The 19,874-nt window shown below is 37.3% G+C and overlaps 5 protein-coding genes across 7 annotated transcripts; 1 reads left to right on the top strand and 4 right to left on the bottom strand.

Annotated features, from left to right (window-relative positions):
* The first annotated feature begins 1,580 nt into the window (after nt 1–1,580).
* On the top strand, nt 1,581–3,461 carry LOC140763670 (uncharacterized). The gene is made up of 2 exons (XM_073101957.1): nt 1,581–2,382; nt 2,470–3,461. The coding sequence occupies exons 1-2, from the start codon at nt 1,748–1,750 to the stop codon at nt 3,131–3,133; spliced, it is 1,299 nt and encodes a 432-aa protein (XP_072958058.1). The 5' UTR covers nt 1,581–1,747; the 3' UTR covers nt 3,134–3,461.
* A 1,515-nt stretch (nt 3,462–4,976) lies between these two features.
* LOC140762147 (agamous-like MADS-box protein AGL29) lies at nt 4,977–5,687 on the bottom strand. Its single transcript, XM_073099773.1, has one exon. It carries the CDS (start codon nt 5,685–5,687, stop codon nt 4,977–4,979), a length of 711 nt encoding a protein of 236 aa, XP_072955874.1.
* Nucleotides 5,688–6,829: 1,142 nt separating this feature from the next.
* Nucleotides 6,830–9,665, bottom strand: LOC140763971 (cytochrome c oxidase subunit 6a, mitochondrial). The gene is made up of 4 exons (XM_073102370.1): nt 9,486–9,665; nt 9,276–9,382; nt 9,131–9,173; nt 6,830–7,099 (listed from the first exon to the last, which is right to left on the bottom strand). The coding sequence occupies exons 1-4, from the start codon at nt 9,586–9,588 to the stop codon at nt 7,059–7,061; spliced, it is 294 nt and encodes a 97-aa protein (XP_072958471.1). The 5' UTR covers nt 9,589–9,665; the 3' UTR covers nt 6,830–7,058.
* A 640-nt stretch (nt 9,666–10,305) lies between these two features.
* LOC140763056 (ergosterol biosynthetic protein 28) lies at nt 10,306–16,241 on the bottom strand. Of its 3 annotated transcripts, none has more exons than XM_073101087.1 (4): nt 16,095–16,241; nt 13,811–14,073; nt 11,944–12,150; nt 10,306–10,710 (listed from the first exon to the last, which is right to left on the bottom strand). In XM_073101087.1, the coding sequence occupies exons 2-4, from the start codon at nt 13,923–13,925 to the stop codon at nt 10,640–10,642; spliced, it is 393 nt and encodes a 130-aa protein (XP_072957188.1). In that variant the 5' UTR covers nt 13,926–14,073; nt 16,095–16,241; the 3' UTR covers nt 10,306–10,639. The 3 variants fall into 3 exon arrangements, with proteins under 3 accessions (XP_072957188.1, XP_072957190.1, XP_072957189.1); XM_073101089.1 differs by lacking the exon at nt 16,095–16,241 and adding an exon at nt 15,074–15,169; XM_073101088.1 differs by lacking the exon at nt 16,095–16,241 and adding an exon at nt 14,175–14,299.
* Nucleotides 16,242–18,458: 2,217 nt separating this feature from the next.
* LOC140763622 (EPIDERMAL PATTERNING FACTOR-like protein 2) lies at nt 18,459–19,673 on the bottom strand. Its single transcript, XM_073101899.1, has 3 exons — nt 19,145–19,673; nt 19,034–19,068; nt 18,459–18,957 (listed from the first exon to the last, which is right to left on the bottom strand). The coding sequence occupies exons 1-3, from the start codon at nt 19,227–19,229 to the stop codon at nt 18,721–18,723; spliced, it is 357 nt and encodes a 118-aa protein (XP_072958000.1). The 5' UTR covers nt 19,230–19,673; the 3' UTR covers nt 18,459–18,720.
* Nucleotides 19,674–19,874: the final 201 nt, after the last annotated feature.

Genomic DNA, 19,874 nt, shown 5'->3' with positions numbered 1-19,874 from the left:
AAAAGAAAACTTAAAGAATATTTTATTGTTAGTTGCATTGTGATTACAACCTAAGTCGTCTCCAAAGTGTCATATCTTTTATATTTTACTATAAAAATATTTATTATTCAACTATTATATTTTTATCTAAAATGCCTTAAAATCAGCGCGCCGGCTAGTGTTATGTAAAATAATGGTAATATTATTGAATAAAATAAAAATGAATAGGGAACTAAATTTTAAAACGTTAAAATAGAGGTATGTAAGATATTTTATTTTTTATTAATAGGGTAAAATTAATTCGGCGAGTTTCTAAAGATATTGAAAGCAAAATGTATTGTTGATAATAAAAACAAAAGTTGGGTGTTTTTCATAAATTCCCCACGGCAAATAATTCCAAGCTTGCTAAGGGGAAAAAAAAAAAGAAGAAGAAAAAGATCACTTGCCACCTCTAAAATGAGACCCAAATCCAACGCACTCGTGCATTGGCCAGTTGGCCCCAGACTCAGCTGGGCCCCACGGATCAGCTGGATGACAGCAGCCCCGTAACGCTATATCCCATTCGCCTCCCCTCGATTGGAACGAATGGGAGTAACAAAGACCAAAGGCTTCGGTCCAATCGACGACGGACCGTAAGATCCTCGTAAAGACGTATTGAGAGCCATCGATTCACTTTGGGTCCCACGGGTGTGAAATCCGAGGGGGTCCCGCTGCTTCGGATGCGTGACAACAGCAATCGTACTGTAAAGTTGCTCGTCTTTTGTTTTCTTTTGCATTTACGCCCTCGAACTCTACTAATTAACATACGGATCATCCTCTGTGGCTGGCGGGAGCTTTCCTTTTCTCTAGGATATATATATTTGTTTTACATAGTTACCCCTGGAAACTTTCAAAATACGTGATTAATACTACATTCTTCAAAGTATTATGATCAATAAATTTAAAAAATGTTCAGTTAAATGTCACTAATCACAGTTGAAATTAGAAAAATCTATTATAGTTTTATAGAAATTACTTAAAATAATTATAAAGCAATCCAATGTTATTCAATATCATAGTACAAGAAAAAAAATTCTTAATTTTTTAAGAAAAACTAATGATATATATTTTAGTAATTTACACGAACTTATTAATCAAATAAGAGAGTAATATATCAAAACTAATCAAAATGTAACAAAAAAAAATTCAAAAAAAAAATCAAAAGTCTTGAGTAGGGATTATGGAGGAAAAATCTTCTTTTTTTTTTAATTTTTTAATTTTTTAAATGTAGTATGACAGAGGCTGACGAGATAAGATACGTCCACGAAATAATAATATTAATTTCGATTATGGACGCTAGATAGGCAAAACTGAAAGCAAAACGGGTATTTTGCTGGGGAAATCTGAAATCGTTGTCCAGCGTCACCGAGAAATAGGATACCGTCCGCTTCAGATTCAAACTTTGATTGGTCCATTACAGGCTGTACACAGCTGTACTCCAACTCCTCCTCTCCTCCCCCAATTAAATTACACTGAAATAAATAAAAATAAATTCTCTATATTGTCTCTATCTCTTGTTAATCCATTCATATATATTGTTAGCAAAGAAGCAGGTAAGAGAGAAATCTTTTGCTCTCCGTTGCTTTGTTGGCGTACGTGCGGCTCCAGCTTCGCTTCCTTCCCATTCTTATATCATCTTCGCTCACCCTTTTCAAGCCCTAACCACCCTCCCAAAGAAGAAGAAGAAGAAGAAGAAGAAGAAGAAGAAGAAGCGAAGAGGAGAGATAAGATGGACCCGTGTCCATTCGCACGGGTCCTCGTCGGAAACTTAGCACTTAAGATTCCTGTGCCGGCGCGGCCGGCTGGTGCCGGAGTGCACCCCTCGACGACGCCGTGCTACTGCAAGATACGGCTTAACAAGCTCCCCTGCAAGACGGCGGTGGTGCCTCTCCTCCCGGCGGGCGCCGGGGACCAGGCCCCGTCTCCGACGGCATCGCCTGCGGCGGCGTTCAACCTATCAAAGGCCGACCTCGACCGGATCGCTGGGAAGTCGATCTTCTCCGGCAGATCTTCCCGGCTGAAGGTGGCGATTTACACCGGCCGGCGAGGCACCACGTGCGGTGTGAGCTCCGGCCGGCTTATAGGCAAGGTAAAGTTGCCGCTGAATCTGAAGGGGGCGGACTCGAAGGCGATGGTGTTCCACTCCGGGTGGATCGACGTCGGGAAGGACGCTGCCAAGGGCGGTTCCTCTGCGCAGCTTCACCTCACCATCCGATCTGAGCCGGATCCGAGATTCGTTTTCGAATTTGACGGCGAGCCGGAGTGCAGCCCTCAGGTTTTCCAAATTAAGGGATCAATGCGCCAACCCGTGTTCACCTGCAAGTTTAGCTGCCGCAACCTTAGCGATCTCCACATCCGGTCCAGGTCCGCGCAATTCGAATCGACTCGATTCTTTCGATTCCGATCCCATTTTCTTCAAATCTGACTCAAAATTTTCGGAATTTTCACCAGATCGATGCAATTGGAGTCGAAAGGATCTCGAACCTGGCTGAGCTCGTTCGGATCGGAGAGGGAACGGCCCGGCAAAGAGCGCAAAGGTTGGTCCGTGACCGTACACGACCTCTCTGGTTCCCCTGTCGCTCTCGCCTCTATGGTCACCCCCTTCGTCGCCTCGCCGGGAACCGATCGCGTGAGCCGCTCCAACCCCGGCGCATGGCTGATCCTCCGCCCGGGAGACGCCACGTGGAAGCCGTGGGGCCGCCTCGAGGCCTGGCGGGAGCGCGGCGGTGGATCCGGCGATTTCCTCGGATACCGCTTCGATCTCCTCGGCGTCTCCATCGCCGAGTCGACTATCGACGCGAGCAAAGGCGGAAAGTTCACCATCGACCTCACGGGCATCGCCTCGCCCGGGTGCAGCCCTCGCGGGAGCGGGGATTTCGGGTACGGGTTCTGGCCCTTAGCGGGTTATCGGGGTTTCGTAATGTCTGCGGCGGTGGAGGGCGAGGGCAGGTGTAGTAGGCCGGCGGTGGAGGTCGGCGTGCAGCACGTCGGCTGCACGGAGGACGCCGCCGCCTACGTGGCCCTCGCCGCTGCCGTTGATCTCAGCATGGACGCTTGTCGTCTCTTCTCTTGCAAGCTCCGGAAGGAGCTCTCGCAATCGGATCTTCTTCGGTGATCCAAATCCGCTTAGCTTACTGTGTGTGTGATTTTTGTGCGTTTTACCTTCCCTTTTTATTCCTCGGTCGTAACTGTACAGGGAAAGTGGAGGGGTGAGAGTCGAAAAGGGCAAATCGAGGGAGTTTCTTCTGCATCTCCTTTTGTCTTTCGGTGCTGTTTGTTTGTGTTGGGCGAATAGTAAATTATTATGTCTTCTAGGTGCTTTTTGATGTCTAGGAGAGAGAGTCAGAGAGAGAGACAGTGAGTGAGTGATTAATGACGGAGATAAATATGTATGTATTGTATGTATATTATAAAGTGTGGTGAAAGCTGGTTGGTTTTGTGTTCGTGATGACCACCTTCTACTTTATTATTATTATTATTATTATTATTATTTTAATTTAGATAAAGAGAGCTACTGCACCAATTAGAAGGAACGAAACAAATCATTTTAAAAGATTCAAACATAACTATTATAAAGGCAAATAGACAAAGTTTGCTAACTTACTTCAAAACCCATGATCGTGGTAGTTCTGAAAAAGTGTTTGGACCCACCCCACCCCTTCTACTTGTCACTCGACAGAAGTTGAGGTTGCGAGGGACTATTATTTATAACCGGAAAGAATGGACGTGTGCTTGCTGCTGCTTTTACGGGTCCCATCCACGTGGCCTGTTGTAGGATTAAAGAAAATTAGATCGAGATAAATTTAGACTTGTCTCGGGTAAAGAAAACTTTTAACCTAATCTTTTTGTTAGTTGGTTGGTTGTAAAATGAATCACAAGTGTTGGAATAAATATATAGAATAAAATAATATTTCGTTTTGATAATTGAGATAAGAGATACAAATAATTATTCCTATTAATTTTTTTTCTAGTTTTTTTAATGCAGATAACTACTTTTTCTTAGGAATGATAAGAAATAGGAGGAATTAAATAGAAAATGTAAGTTTATTATACAACAATTATATTATTGTATTAATCATATATTATCATAATTTATTATATAGATAAAACTATCACAACTGAGCATCTCATATCAAATTATTTTTATTATAAATATTACAATTTGATGATATATTAAAATATATTATAGTCATTACAAATGTATATTTATAATTGTATTACAATTTGCAAGCACCCACTCTCTATTCCCTATTGGCACCAATTACTTGTTTTAACTTCACACAATTGTCAACGAGGCTTGCACGTCTGCCTTGGCGATGTATGTAAAATGAGCAGAAACTTGTTTCAACTTCACACATCAGAGAAGCATTCGTATAATTAGACATAATCCCTCTCTTTACTCAGGGATGCCCCCTTTCTATCAGGAGTGGTTCCTTATCCAGGTTAATCTTATCCAGTCTATTTTTATCTCGTAAACAAGAGGGTAGAGTAGTTTACAGTCATTGTCTTTATAATCTTGAAGTAACCTTAGCAACGTCAAATGTATGAGGTCATGCTTCGTAGTTGGATTCTTACTACTTTAATGCATATATATATATATATGGACCAAATTCACAGTTGTTAATGTATGTAATATTATTCTATATTTTGAAACTTAACATGCATATTATTCTAAACAAAATGCTAACTGGACTATGACACCACACCAAGAAGGATGAACAAACAAAAGCTTTCATCAAACCCCTACAGTAACAAATGAATAGAGATTCCAATTCATTTGTCACACCATATTGAAATCCAGACAGACATATATAAACTCTCAGAGATACCTCCAAAATAGTAACACTAATCTCACACTGACTCTCTAACTCAAAAACACAAAGGCAGGGAAACTAATAAAATTTCAATTCGGCATCCAAAAAACTAGCAGGCCCAGTATGAAGTATAGCCCCCCAGAATCAAAGGAAGCCAGAGCCGAAGCTCACATCGAACAACCCGTTCGGCTGAAACGGAATTGGTTCGAATGGATTCATCATATTTGTTGGGTCAACATTAAGCACGACATTTGGAGGAGGCGTCATAACCTCTCCTCCCGGTCCGGCACCGGAAAATGCGTCGGAGGCTATGACCGATGCCGAAGAGGAAGTCCGTTGACCATTGACGAGCTCATCAAGCCGAGCATTGGCTCGGACCACGAGCCCCTCAAATGACTCCTTGAGCCGCCGAAGGTCGGCCAGCCCAAGACGTTCCACATTCTCAATCCACTTGCACTGCTGGGTTTGCCCTGCCAATCTCAACCTTGCCTGAATCGTGGGCGTTTTGGCCTTGGCAGCCTCTAGCTTCTTATTTAACTCCATGTACTCTTGGTTCAACTTTTGCACCTCGTTCCCTCGACGGCCGGCCGTGCCGGAGCCGGTAGGGTGTTGACCACCCGATAGGAACCGGTCGACGACGAGGTGCACTGCCGGGCTACCGAATGAGTAGCACTTGCCTCCAGGGGAGAACACCAAGACAGCAATGTCCGGGCCGCAGAGTGTGGAGAGATCACTCGCCTTGGCGAAGAGGCCCATGCGGCGTTTTGCAAAGCATATATATCGTGCGTCATCGCTCTCGATCCTCTTCATCTCTATCCTTTGCTTGCCCTTGGAGGATCTCCTCTTCGTCGACATTACCTTTAGGATAGAGAAGCGCAATGCTCGGGTTTATTTTGAGAGAATTTGACTGTTGGCATGGATTATATGGAGGGGTGGTGGGGGGTGGGAGGGATAGGAATTTAGTGCCGGAAACTTTCTAGATTAGACTCTGCTAGACATGTTGAACTTATTGTAGTATAATTGGTAAGAAAGTGCTAAAAGTCCTATCAATACTGGCAACTAGGTGGCATTTGCCTCATGAGACACAAGAACCACTGAACTATCCCAGAGCCAAGATACTAGGTACATAAATTCATGTTGGAAATAATGAAGTATTGCTATCTTTGCCAATTCAGATGATCTATTAGTATCAATTCCTTTAATTAACGGTGGTTACCGATATCCGTAGCCGGACAACATAACTAGGATATAAGTTAATATTTACTTAATATGTACTCAAATGGTTTTGATTATCCATAGGTAAGATGAATGAGAAACCATTTCCGGTAAGTTTGCATCAAACACCTTTTCACCCCTGTGTGAACTGCCTCTGGTAGCAGTGGATGGGTGTAATTCATGGTGTAGACCAATACAGTGCAGGGTAGTGAGAAAAGAATGTCATACTTTTGAAACCAACCTATTTCTTAAAATGAACTTATTGCTGATTGCAATTGGTAGGTGACACAAATGGTGAAAAGGGTTCGAGGGATGTGTCTTTTGTCTCATTTTATATCGTATCAAAATGTGTAGTTTAAAGCTCAACCTGCATTATAGTGGACAAATCCAGAACAAAGCTATTGACCGGATAAATGGGAAAAGAACAGGGCTTTATATCTAGCCCCAGTAACTGAGGGTATACGCATTTATCATTAACAGTCTTATAACATCCGCCCATGAGCTTGTCAGCTTTGTCCATGAAGTAACACAAAAGTTGTTAATTAAAGAACAACGAAACCTTCAACAGAAACATAATTACAAAGACACCACCTGGGAATAGCTGGGATTGGTCCATAGAAGCCATAGGACTTGCATCAATCCAAAAGGCCATAATGCATGCCACATTATTGATACTACTATCATCAACAAATCTCTCAACTCTAGAGTGAGGTCTGAATCTGATGAGTTATGTACAAAAATTAATAAATGCAGTGTCTGGTGCAGTATAGCATTTACTAGTATTTCAAAAACAAGGTACTAAGTTTCATATTGAAGATAAACATGAACTGGATTGTTTATGTTCACACTTGTTACAAGAAATGAACTAACACCAGACTGCCACTGAGTATTTCAGAAGCAAGGTTCAACAGACTTATTTGGTTTGGACAGAATAACTTCCAACACATATGACAATGTTCATCTGATTAACCAGAAATTTTCAAGCACAAATTGAAAGCTAGAGAAGTGATGCTAATGTTCAGAATCCTTCACCTCGAAAAGGCCATCAGGACCTGTACACCACATTTCAAAGAGAAAGTTGTTAGACCAACATAATAATCAAGATTGTAATACAAATCATCACAAGAAAAGATTTCTTAATAACAAATCCTGGTACAACTTCAATCTCAAAATTCGGTATGTCTCAGCAATCAAACAAAGAAAAAACAATGAGAACCAATCTTCATCATTGGCTTTCAAAAAGATTAAAAGAAAAGCATTTGTCATGGCATGGATGGCTAGATCTCATCTGAAATTTCCAGACAACAAAATATACACAAACAGCATAAGTAAACGCCCAACAGCTGCTCACCTCTGAAGAAACAAGAATTAACATTTTGCCATTTTATGATTTAGCATATGATTTCCACTCCAAGTTCTTCTCAGAAAGAATCTTAGTTAATGTGTTTACTGAGTATGAAAAAGAGAATGCCTACACTACAACAATACTAAAACAAGATGAAAGAAAAAAGAAATCAAATTAAACAGCTATGAAAAAAGAATATATATTGAGCAGCTTTGCAATAATTCTTGATTAGCAAACTGATATATTTTATCACGTATTATTCAGAGGTTTACAATATGGAGGAGTCAATTTGAGAAACAAAATTGTAGTTCGGCATGCTCATTTTCCTTTTACCCTACACTTGTCTCATATAAGGATGACCAAACATCCAAAACCATCAAAAGCCCATGTAATGACAACACTTCCAGAAAACAAAATGATTGTAATTGTCTAGGGATTCCTTATTAAAAAAAAAACTATCAATGACCATGAGATTTCATTGCTAAGGGAAAAAAAGACAATATTCGCATCTGCTAAAATTTGGCCACTTACACAAAGACACCAACTATGACATTAAGGGCTTAAGGCTATTGATCAAGCTTAATCTGTTCAGTCCAATGCATATCCAGCCATGAATCTCCAAAACTGTTAATGTTTGAGATATCTTGTGAAAAGAAAAGTATGCAAGCCTAAAATCTCATGATCTGCAACCTTCCTAGGCTTATGCAACACAGTTTCTACTTCTCTCTCTCCATATCCCACTCCATAACACTTCTTAGCCATGTGATGATATCAAATGTGTACAGGATTCAACTTTGAAAGAATGTGTACATGTGAAGCAAATAAAAAAAAAACTACACATTTCAAGTCCAAATCATAAGACAACACAAATGGGGTATATCACAATTTATACAAAGATACAACTTCAATATGAAATGGGGTATATCACAATTTATACAAAGATACAACTTCAATATGAAAACTGATATATGACATGGTAATATTTCATTTCGGTACTAAATAATCTAAAGGTGACTGCAAAAATAACAATGTAATCATATTGCAAAACTAAGAGGTGAAACAGTCTCAACGAAATTGCTGCTGAATAAAATTATTGAAGCATAACTTTTAGACAAAAAACACCAACTCAGTAGAATATTCAAATAAAATTTGGTTCTTCTGAAACCAATACAATTAAACAAGCTCTATCAAATACAATTATCTCTGAAAGGTCTACCTTTAAAGTATAAAATTATCTAATGTTTTTAGAAATTCATCCAAAAACCTCTTAAAATCAACATAATTTGCAGCAAGATAAAACTCAAAATGGTGGACTTAAGAAAACAATGATATGAATTACATTCAACTCTCAAATTTGAGGTTTCCAAACAGAGTTTTGGAAAAAGATAAGTCAGACAACGAATAATACATCTTCCAATTACTTATCCAACTACTAGAGAGGCACAAATACAATCACTTTGGGGAAACCATGCCACACTATCCAAGACCTTGAAGATTCCTGTATAATTATCACACAGGTTATATATCTATGATAACAAACCCGATGAATTCATAAAAAAAGAAGACAATAACTGCATGAAATTCACGTCCTCAGAGGCCCCAGACATCCCTAGATTTTAAAAAATTTCTCAATAATGTAAGCCCATAATGACGACTAATAACAAAGAGTTGAGCATCAACCATCGGATCCAACAATACGAAAAGAGGAAAGAAAAAATATAAGTATAGGAAAACGCACCCCATGGGAATTCCTTGTTCCGGATGTGCAAATAAGGGTACGGCTGCAAGGGAGACAAAAGAAGGGGAAAAAAACTAATATTATTCACCATTAACCACATCAAAACAACGGAATCAAATAAGATAACCGATGAGATCAAGCTTACCGGAGGTTCCTCATGGTGAGGGTGACCCTTGGACAGGTTATATGCGGCGAGGGCAGTGCAGCTCACGATCCCGGCGTACGTAATCTTCTCCCACTTCGCGGCCTCATCTGGATCAAAACGATAGGAATCGAAATAAGTGAGGTTTAGAAGCGGATAACCGAAACCCTAACTCTCGAATCGAGAAGGAGATTGCGGATCGTGGAAACGAACAGGCGTCGTCGTGGCGAGCGGAGGCGGAGAAGTTTCTCTTGGTCACGTTCTTCGCACCGGCGGCTAGCGAACGGAGTCCGGATCTCGCCATGGCCGTCGCCATCTTCGCTTCTTCCTCAACTTGCAGTCCGATTCAACGATCCCTTTTGCTCTCTATCTGTGCGCTATGTCGTCCCTTTCATTTAACCTATTATAATAAGCCGGGGTATCGAAAGAACGATTATTTTGGTTTTCCTTTTGTTGGAATATTTACTAATTGACTAAATCCTCTTAGACTAATACTAAATATTCTTGAGAATTTTAAACCTAGCCCACCCCCAACAAATTATAAACATGTTCTTAGACCTAATCACCCTTTCTTACATATCAAACGTAATTTAAATATTTTAGAAATTATAATTAGTATTCTAACAAAATAATCTTTGGTTAATACCTTTCTATTTGAAATGATTGGGTTTAATTAATTGAGGGTGTCATATAAATTTATATAGAAAAAAAAAAGGAAGCATCAAGCTACAAAATCATAACACTGTGTTGATAAAAAGTAATAAGATTATAAGGAGTTATTTAAAAGTTTCTTAAAAAATTTCAATTATATCTGTGTAAAAAGAAAACTATAGAACCTCCTACTACTAAAAGCGTAAGATCAATTCTAATCTAAACAATTATTGTGGAAATTTTTTTTTAGTGATTTGGTGGCTTGGCTCACCAATTTAGTTCGAGCCTGATGATTTGATGACTTAGAGAAACAGCTCAATAATATGATCGGCTTCGAGCGATATGCCGTAGTAATAGCTAAAAAAAAGGGAGATCCGGCCCAACTCATGGTTTGATATAGAATTTCAGAATTCCCTTGCAAAGTTCTCTTTAACATTACAAGAACAAAAGAGAATATCAATTTAACCAAATCAACATTGAGTTAATCGATCAGTAGAGCTTTAGATATCACGAAGCCAGAGATTAGGTGTGGCATTCTAAAAGAGAGTTGTCATCTAAAATAAAACAACTATGTTCCATAAGGACATTTTGGAATCCTTAAAAAAAAAAAAGTTTGGCCTAAAATTCCGAGAGAATTACATTTTGGAAACAAAGATGATGATGATTCTCGAACAAAGAGGGCACGGTTCAGCAAAGTACTAGAGCATCGGCATATTTCATTCTGTCTTAACAGTTCTTCGGGGTTGATGAGCATTCCATTCCAACAACATCCATAGAATTGATGTGCCTAAAGAAACATGAACGAAAGAAAGAGCCAAGTTAAATGCCAATTATCTATTCTAAATTTAAAAAGAGTAACACTTGTGTTAGGAATAAAGAAATGAGTAAGCGATCCTCAATTTGTGCTCTAATTTCATACGGAGGAGATTATCTTGACCACCTGAAATAACATTGCGAATAATGCAAGGAGCTCAAAGATCAAGAGTCACTAAGATAGTTCCCAATACAAACCAAAATAAGAAATAAAATATTTTCCAGTACTCTTGCATAGAGGAATATCAATAGAGTATAGATCCTTTCTCCTTAAGCATTTTCATTAACTATTTTTCTTCAAACAAATCTCAAGACAAAATTATGTTTCCTACTGACATATTAGACTCTATGCATCAAATTTTACTTCGCGATCTGAGTTCTTATTATAGATCTCTTGCTACTATCCAAGGGCATCTTTCCTCTTAGGCCAATATAAATTGCAAGGCGTTAGCTCTTGCTTCATAGAAAACTCAATGGAAACAGATTTTAGATTATAAAGAAATCAAGAATAGTGTATATAAAGTCACATGAGACAAGTTCCTCTAGAAAAGAAACCAACCATGGTTGTGATACCTGCCTGTTAGAATTCATTACTACTATAAGAACAAGCAACATAACATAGTATCTTCACTTCTGATCAATATGAGAGTTCAAAATTAGTCGGTACTAGCAAAAAAAAATTAAAAGGTTGACAGAAGAGCTTCTGTTTACATTGATATCAGTGACCAAATCGTCCTAAGAATGAAGGTAAAGAAAACTAGGAACATGTCAGAAGCTAGACAAACATCTAAAAAGTAATAGTCTTGGCAATATTTTATTTCCTAATTTGCTTTAAGGTATATTTAGTTGCTAGAAAGTGGAGAGTAACGAAGTGTCTCACTTTGTTTTAGTTGTTTAGCTTGAAAAGAAGCCTGTTTTGATTAGCTTGAAAAAGAATTGTTCCTCATCAGAAGTGGAACCTTTTATGCTACCCAAGCTGAACAAACTTATATGTACTGTTTTGTTGAGTTATATTTTAGCCAAGCAACCATACAACAAGCCAAAACACATAGATAACTCAAAACATATAAATCAATTTGTGGAATATATCTTTTACAGTAATATCTTAAAATTTTATTATATTGTAGAACATAAGTTTTCCTTTAAATGAATATAAATTTTTACAAAGAGAAGTGAAACAAAAAGGCATAAAAAGCAAGTGAAGTACCTGCAAAGATGCTGACGGTTGTCAGATTTGATGCAGCCATCGTATGGTATATCAAATACTCAGTAAGAAAGTGACCAAAGGCATAGACGAATGACAGAAAAGTAACTATATATAAAGGTTTATTCTCGAGGTTGAATGCGCAGAAGAAACATAGAGTACAAGTTAGGAGGGTCCATACTCCAAAGGTCCGCCCATGAACATCGGTCACTACAAGTAGCAAACAAGACGCAGAAAGTTAGAACATATGTCGGGAACACAAGAAGGACATGACAATTAGCAGCTATCCAACCTAAAATAGTAATAGGCTTCCAAAGATTTGCTAGAGTTTTATGACTAATATGTTAAAATAATAACATGTATATTCCAATCTTCCATATCCCAATAATACAAAAACCTCACAACTATGCATGTGTCACAGGGAATCCCTAGACAAGGTCTCACCACCAATAGGAACAAGGAAGTGCAGAGGGACAATTTGTGATTAAAGATATGCTTAAATGTGAAGGTTCAGGTTGATTGAAGATTTCAAGGTATGAGAAGTAGCGTGATTCTTAATGCAACTAGAAGAAATTCTCACTAGAATATTCGAAAGAACATGAGGGTTATAACCATTTATACTTGAGGAATATCAGATACAAAACACACAAGTTGAACTTCAGACCTACATCAATGAGAATTGAGAAGGAAGCAAGCAATACGGTTGACCGAGTCTTGGTGCTAAATTAACTTCACAGCCTTTGAAGGTTATAATTTGACATCTACTTGTTATGACATATAACATGTTTACCCCAAGCATCAAGGGTTGTGATGGAACATTAAAATCTCTAGCATATTATTATTGTAGATGCTCAAGTAACACAACCTCTGAGCTCGTGTGAGGATCCTGCTTGCGTTATCTTCCCTTTCTCATTCTAATCACACCAGAACATGCCTATTGGAATCCTAAGAAGATCCTTCTAATTTGTTAGTGAAGAATTCCAAATGAAAATTCAAAAAGAAATTCAATAATAACTTTTGTTCCTTATAAAAGGTATCCATATTGTAACTATCTGTCATATGGATATCAAATGTTTGGTCATTGACATCACCATAAAACAAATTTATTGCGGGTAAGCCATAATGCATAAGGTCATTTCAATCTTCCCGGAAACTTTTTTATCCGGATTTTTCAAATCCTTAGGTAAATTATTGCAGGAGTCACAGTTCTATTCTAACTCCTCTAAGAAGTTCCATTCTAGTCTTGTATTCAAGCTGAAATGGGATTCAAGCCCCATATTAGACATTTAGAAGCTTGTAATAAATAAAAGATCTTTTGCTAGCTAAGCTTCATAAAATTATGAACAAACTTTTACCGCTTTTCTATGAGACCCCAACGCGAGAGTATCATGAACTCATTGTAACGATTTTATATAAGCATGTAAACTTCCATTTCAAAGCCTAAATGCGCTACACTTTGATCAACTTCTTCCATAAAACTCAACAATATCCTTCTTCTCACACCCTTCTTAGTTAGATCTAGGAAAATTCGCTTCTCCAAACCTCTGATCTGTAAATGAGTTATGGCTTCTGACGCCCATTAGCATATTACACAAAATAACTATAATGCACAATCTAAAAGACCAAATTCTCCACAAAAAAACTTCCATCAACGCGTCATTTCTAGCAAATCTTATGCTTTCTAGAGAATCAGTTTTAACATTTAACTCCCAACATTACTTACAGAAAAGATCAGATTTATCAAGACGTTGCTATGTCGACATCTGGAAAATCTCATAGATTTGATTGCAATCAACCCAAGAATGCGACAGAAGAAAACTTCCTAGCAAAGTATAAGAGCAATTATTAAAGACGGAGAAAGTGAACGGACTCTGGGTTTTGGAGAAGACTGCGACGCGAAGAGCCCAGATATTAAAAAAACCGAACCAGACAGAGGCGAGACGGAGAGAGCCAACCAACAGCAACCACCAACCTAGTGCCCTCATTGCCGTGTTCTTCTGCGAGACAATTCGTCGAACAGTTGATGAGCGTCTAGTCGATAGGCCTGGATCTATCTATTTGGCCACTTGCACTTAATTCTTCTCCCTCTCGCCTTTATCTTAGCCAAGTGTCTGCAGTGGGTCCCCTGTCAACCTGCCAGTATTCAACGCATTTTTAGTGTTATTGGTCCTTGGAAATGTCATCATCCAGGATGTCCACGTGACTATGTAAGAATTATATGTGTGGCTCATTACCCTTCTTTTGATCCCGCCATAAGAATAGTAGTCCACTTCTCTATTTTTTTATGAGACCAGGTGACCTACAAATCTATGACTCGAATTGGCGACTTCTGATATCAATGACTTAATATGGAATTTAAAAATTGTAAGAAACTTGATAAGTATTATGTATTATGGGAGAAGTTATATAAGTCATTTTTTTTGGTTCAACAACTTCTAAAAATAAATTGATGAACCAAAAAAAAAACTTAAATGAAAATGAACAAAATATTAATGCAATACAGGTCAAATCGAATACATCATGAGAATATTGAGTCTAATTATTTTATTTACTTATTTGGTTTAGTTAGATTCGCAGAATATTCTATAAACATCAGAATAATATCAAATCAGGATAAGATTACCAACATTCAGATCTACAACTTTAGTATTCACGACTTAGGTTTATCTTATTATTTGAATTTTAAATAAATCGAATAATCTGTATGTGGATTTTATCTGTTAAGGATTTAAAAATAGACATGTGTTGATAATAATCATTAAATGGAATGAATATGAGTTTAGCCAAGTTATTATTTTTATTCTTATCTTTTATCGTAACTGTTAGATTGCTTTATCTTTCTAAGAGTAGATTATAGCCGTAGAACCTCCAACACTTTCATATCCTAGCCACCACTTTCTTCAGATATAAGAAATAGCGTGATTCTTAATTCAACTATAAGAAATTTTCACTAGAATATTCGAGACCTACATGACCGAGAAAGGAGCAAGCAATACAGTTGTCCGAGTCTTGATGCTAAATTAACTTCACAGCCTTTGAAGGTTATAGTTTGACATCTACTTGTTATGACATATAACATGTTTACCCCAAGATCAAGGGTTGTGATGGAACATTAAAATCTCTAGCATATTACCATTGTAGATGCTCAAGTAACACAACATCTGAGCTCGTGCGAGGATCCTGCTTGCGTTATCTTTCCCTTTCTCATTCTTATCACACCAGAACATGCCTATTAGAATCCTAAGAAGATCCTTCTAATTTGTTAGTGAAGAATTCCAAATGAATATACCAAAAAAAAAAATCAATAATAATAACTTTGTTCCTTATAAAAAGCTATCCATATTGTAACTATCTGTCATATGGATATCAAATGTTTGGTCATTGACATCACCATAAAACAAAATTATTGTAGGTCAGCCATACTGCATAAGGTCATTTCAAATCCTTAAATAAATTATTTGAGGAGTCACAGTTGTGTCCTAACTCTCTAAGAAGTTTCATTCTAGTCTTGTATTCAAGCCCCATATTAGACATTTACAAGCTTGTAATAAATAAAATATCTTTTGCTATCTAGCTAAGCTTCATAAAATTATGAACATACTTTTACCGCTTCTCTGTGAGACCCCAACTCGAGCTAACGATTTTATACAAGCAGGTAAACTTCCATTTCAAAGCCTAAATGCACTACCCCTGACCAACTTCTTCCATAAAACTCAACAATATCCTTCTTCTAACACCCTTCTTACTTAGATCTAGTAAAACTCGCTTCATCCAAATTTCCGATCTGTAAATGAGTTGCTATGGCTTCTGCCGCCCATTAGCATCTAAAAGCTATCCATTCTTCCAGTAAAAAACTTCCATCGACGCATCATTTCTAGCAGATCTTATGTTTTCTAGAGATCTAATTTTAAACATTTAAATCCCTAACATTACTTGCCGAAACATGTGGAAAATCTCATAGGTTTTGCTGGAACCAACTCGAGAATGCGAAAGAAGAAAGCTTCATAGCAAACTATAAGAGCAATTAGTAGAGACGGACAAAGTGAACGGACTCTGGGTTTTGGAGAAGACTGCGACGCGAGAGGCCCGGATGTTAAAGAAACCGAACCAGACAGAGGCGAGAGGGAGAGAGCCAACCAACATTAACCACCTACCTGATGCCCTCGTTGTCGTGTTCTTTTGTGAGACAATTCGTCGAACAGTTGATGGGCGTCTAGTCGACCAACGTCAAGACTCCTGCAGCGAGTCCTCCGTTGACAACCTACCAGTATTCAATGTATATATAGTGCTTTTAGTCCTTGGAAATGTCCTCGTCCTGTTGCTGGCCAGGATGTCAACGTGGCTATTCAAGAATTATACACGTGGCTCATTACCGTTCTTTTGATCACACCATTCACTTCTCTACTTCTATTTTATATTAGGTGTACAATTTTTCTTCAAACTTAAAAATTACTGATTCAAACAGCGACTTCTAATAACTTCTAATATTAATGAGTTATTTAGAATTTTAAAAATTATAATAAAATTGATAAGTTTTATAGGAGAAGTTACATATAAGATATTCAACATCTTCTAAAAATAAATCCATAAATTGGAAAAAGATTTATATATAAAAAAAAAATCCTAAGACAGCATTTCTTACCTATTTTTGAATTTTTTATATAATTCATCAACTCCAATAACTTAATAACTTATGTTTAGTAGTTTTACTTAAACCATTTTATATATGTCAAACTTTTTTCACCTTAAGACTTAAATACGAGATTATGTGAGTTTTATTACGTCAATAAAATCATTAAATATGATAGTAATTTTTAAGTATAAGTTGCTTTTCGGCTCATCAATTTATGTGAAAAATTAAAAATCATAGAGTAAATTGCTAAGTGTTGCAGGGGTATGAAATTTTCTATATAAATCGTTAAATCGAATACTAAGTTTTGTTCTCATTTAGAAAAATATACTTATAATTTCAAATTAGTTGATATTCATTCTTTTTTATACCTATAATTATCAAAACTTAGAATGTTTAGAAGATGCAAAACCAACTTCCCTGAAGCATATAATTGAGCACTATCTCATTATTTCTAAGATTTTCTCTGTTGGTAAACTAATGTGTAATTGGTTGATTAAAGTGAATCAATGAGAGGAGAGAGAGGAAAAGAAGGGAGTGAGAAAATAATTAAACATTAGTTGATTAAAGTGATATTTTTTAAGAATAAAAGAATAATTAGATGTTATTAATAAATATAGATGGAAGCTAAGAGAAGAGAAAAATATGTATTAATAAACTAGTATTAAAATTAATTATTATTTAATTACTATAATAATATAGATCTCGTAATACTAAAATAAGCTTATAGTTATTTCGTAAACAAACATAAAATATTCTATAATCGGAATAATATGACATCTCATCAACACCTATATTTTTTTTTCCTCACCTCGGAATTATCAATTTATATAATGATGCTAAAATGTTTATCCAGAGTCCTTTTCCTTTGAGAGTAGCCTAAGTAAGTAGACAATTATACTGAAGAAATAATTGCATCTAGGCTTAGACCACTTAAATATTGTCCATTTTTACATAAATTCTTTTATTTATTTAGCTTTTTTTTTTTTACATATAGACCATCTTAATTAATTATGTGTTTATTTAAAAAAAATAAAGAGAGAAAATTATGGGTAAGATGGTTATTTTTATTAATACCATCAAATGGGTGAGAGATATTCAATAATTAAACAAATATAAATAAGAGAAATGACTTGGGTTATACTTCAATAATCAATTTATTTTGCATCATGCTTATAATTAATATGAAGCTAATTACTGAAACACCCCCATTATTTTTATTAGACAATAATATATTTGGGAAGAAGGGTTTTTGTTTAAACAATAATACCCCTCCTTTTTTTTTTCTTTTTATATGCTTGATTTGAGATAGATTTTAACTCATTTAAGTGAGAACTTATTAGTTTAATATTAATCATAAGTACAGAGGAGAGTAAAGTAGCTTTACGGCAAAGTTGAAAGAGGTAAAAGTGAAATAGATTTAAGCCTATATACTCCAACTCTGTATATATATCCAGCTCTTCGATCCATCAAACACAATCCTGAACTAGAGCTGCTTTCATTATTTGAACAGCCTGTCCAAAGATCTCACTGCCAGTGAAACTGAGATCAAACCCTCCTCAGCTGCAAAAACTATAATTCAAGGTGGATAGGGTGGGTGTCCATCTGTACGGTGGAACAGAGCCTATGATGATTGATATCTTTTCTTTCAATGACATGGATGAATTGGCTCATCAATGCACATACTTTTTGAAGAGATGCAGACGAATAGACTCAGAAAAGAAAGCACCAACTTTTCTTTTCTGGGACGACCCCATTTCCGAGTGCTACGTATGGGTTGAAGTCATATCATATCCCTTCTGTGAAAAAATTCTTTAGCATTTGCTTGTAATGCAAGGTATTGATCATACCATTCATTTGATGGGATATATACATGCTTTATGTCGACATGACTTTTCATGGAGATGGGATGCCATTGTGCCGAATTCCAAACTAATAGGCCAACTTTGCCATCTCCTATAGATTATTTATGACACAATTAACTAGATTTTCCAAGAAGATAATAGTATATACAAGGATAGCAATCTTTACTAGAACTCAAGTGGTTTCTACCACATCCAAACAGAAGTAACAGGGAAGAGATTTAAAAAGAATCTCGCTTCCTCGAACTATCTATCCACAGTTCTCAAATGGGCATTTTATTCTCTTTGTCATGGGTTGAAGATGATGTCTCCACACTTGCATTTCCAGCTTAACGGCTTGTAGTTGGAGTGGTCATTGAACAAGGAGGTGATGGTTGTCACGAAATGCCCAGCTCTCTTCTTCTCCTGTGGGACTACTGGCACCTGAACTAGCTCACAGTGGCCACAAGAGATGCATCTCCTCTCGCATATGGGTGGCCTTGATCCAATTATTGCTCTCATGGCTCCAATCTTCTCTTCTCTCCCCTGCATTAAGCTCAGCACAGTGTAAGAAAAGCTTAAACATATCAAGGAAGACGGTTCACAAGTGTAAGAATCTAACCTTGCTAATCTCTAGGAGTTTATACAATGATCTACCTGCACTCAAACAAATACCAACCTTGTAAACTTCAGGAAAAGAAAAATAGTAAACTGCATGTAATGAAAATGTTACCTTCAGCCGAGCAGTTCTGCTGTTTGGAGCTCATGAGGAGAAGTAGGGACAGCTGAAGAAGATGGATTCTTAAAAGATGACCCATTTGATGAAGTGGTTGAATGAATGAATGAATGGAGAAAGGGAAAGGAAACGATGAGGAGGAATTAAATCGATGACTGCTCTGTTTCCCAAGTTGCTATGGTTTGGTAGCTACTACTTACTCCGGAGAGAGATAGAGAGAAGAGGAAATGAAATGAGAGCTTGACTCAGCGGCATAGGAGTTCAAATGGGTGTTGTACGCATTGATAACTATATAAAGATGAGTGCAAAGCGAGGCAGAGGAAGCACCAAAAGGACAAGAAAGAGACGCAAAGTTACAAAACAGAGGAAACTCTAGTGATGAGCTCCAAAGAACGGAGACAGAGAGGGAGAGGGAAAGGGAGAGGGAGAGGGAAAGGGCTAAAAACCCACAGCAAAGGAGGGAGAGGGTCAGGTGTTGGGATTCTTCCCAGAAATGGACACGAGATTAAGAGCGAAGTGCTTTCACTTTACCAGCTGCTATATGGTACTAGAGATTGTTACTCTCTCCTTTGTAAAGGGATTGGCATATGCTTTGTGATGGGGATTGTGTTTCTAACACGCAAACTCTTCTCCTGTCACTTTCTTCTACTTGCTCACGGTGTGGGAGGGAGGGAGAAAGAATAAATATTTGAACGCACGACTACACTCTGCAGATGATGTATTATAA

Source organism: Typha angustifolia, chromosome 7 (genome assembly GCF_048772165.1).
Source record: "Typha angustifolia cultivar Huaian chromosome 7, ASM4877216v1, whole genome shotgun sequence".
Classification (NCBI taxonomy): domain Eukaryota; kingdom Viridiplantae; phylum Streptophyta; class Magnoliopsida; order Poales; family Typhaceae; genus Typha; species Typha angustifolia.
The sequence above is the reverse complement of the archived record's forward strand: the minus strand, read 5'-3'. Positions and strand labels throughout refer to the sequence as shown.

Excerpts from the sequence above, each read along its gene's own strand:
- LOC140763622 (XM_073101899.1), bottom strand. The coding sequence starts at position 19,229 with ATGGGTCATCTTTTAAGAATCCATCTTCTTCAGCTGTCCCTACTTCTC. Across the intron at positions 19,069-19,144 it reads GCAGAACTGCTCGGCTGAAG|GTAGATCATTGTATAAACTC; the intron begins GTAACATTTTCA and ends GTTTGAGTGCAG. Across the intron at positions 18,958-19,033 it reads AACTCCTAGAGATTAGCAAG|GGGAGAGAAGAGAAGATTGG; the intron begins GTTAGATTCTTA and ends AGCTTAATGCAG.
- LOC140763056 (XM_073101087.1), bottom strand. The coding sequence starts at position 13,925 with ATGAGGGCACTAGGTTGGTGGTTGCTGTTGGTTGGCTCTCTCCGTCTC. Across the intron at positions 12,151-13,810 it reads AGTCTTCTCCAAAACCCAGA|TGACCGATGTTCATGGGCGG; the intron begins GTCCGTTCACTT and ends TGCTACTTGTAG. Across the intron at positions 10,711-11,943 it reads AACCGTCAGCATCTTTGCAG|GCACATCAATTCTATGGATG; the intron begins GTACTTCACTTG and ends ATGTTTCTTTAG.
- LOC140762147 (XM_073099773.1), bottom strand. The coding sequence starts at position 5,687 with ATGTCGACGAAGAGGAGATCCTCCAAGGGCAAGCAAAGGATAGAGATG.
- LOC140763670 (XM_073101957.1), top strand. The coding sequence starts at position 1,748 with ATGGACCCGTGTCCATTCGCACGGGTCCTCGTCGGAAACTTAGCACTT. Across the intron at positions 2,383-2,469 it reads GATCTCCACATCCGGTCCAG|ATCGATGCAATTGGAGTCGA; the intron begins GTCCGCGCAATT and ends AATTTTCACCAG.
- LOC140763971 (XM_073102370.1), bottom strand. The coding sequence starts at position 9,588 with ATGGCGACGGCCATGGCGAGATCCGGACTCCGTTCGCTAGCCGCCGGT. Across the intron at positions 9,383-9,485 it reads CGCTCGCCACGACGACGCCT|ATGAGGCCGCGAAGTGGGAG; the intron begins GTTCGTTTCCAC and ends GTTTTGATCCAG. Across the intron at positions 7,100-9,130 it reads GAACAAGGAATTCCCATGGG|GTCCTGATGGCCTTTTCGAG; the intron begins GTGCGTTTTCCT and ends TGTGGTGTACAG.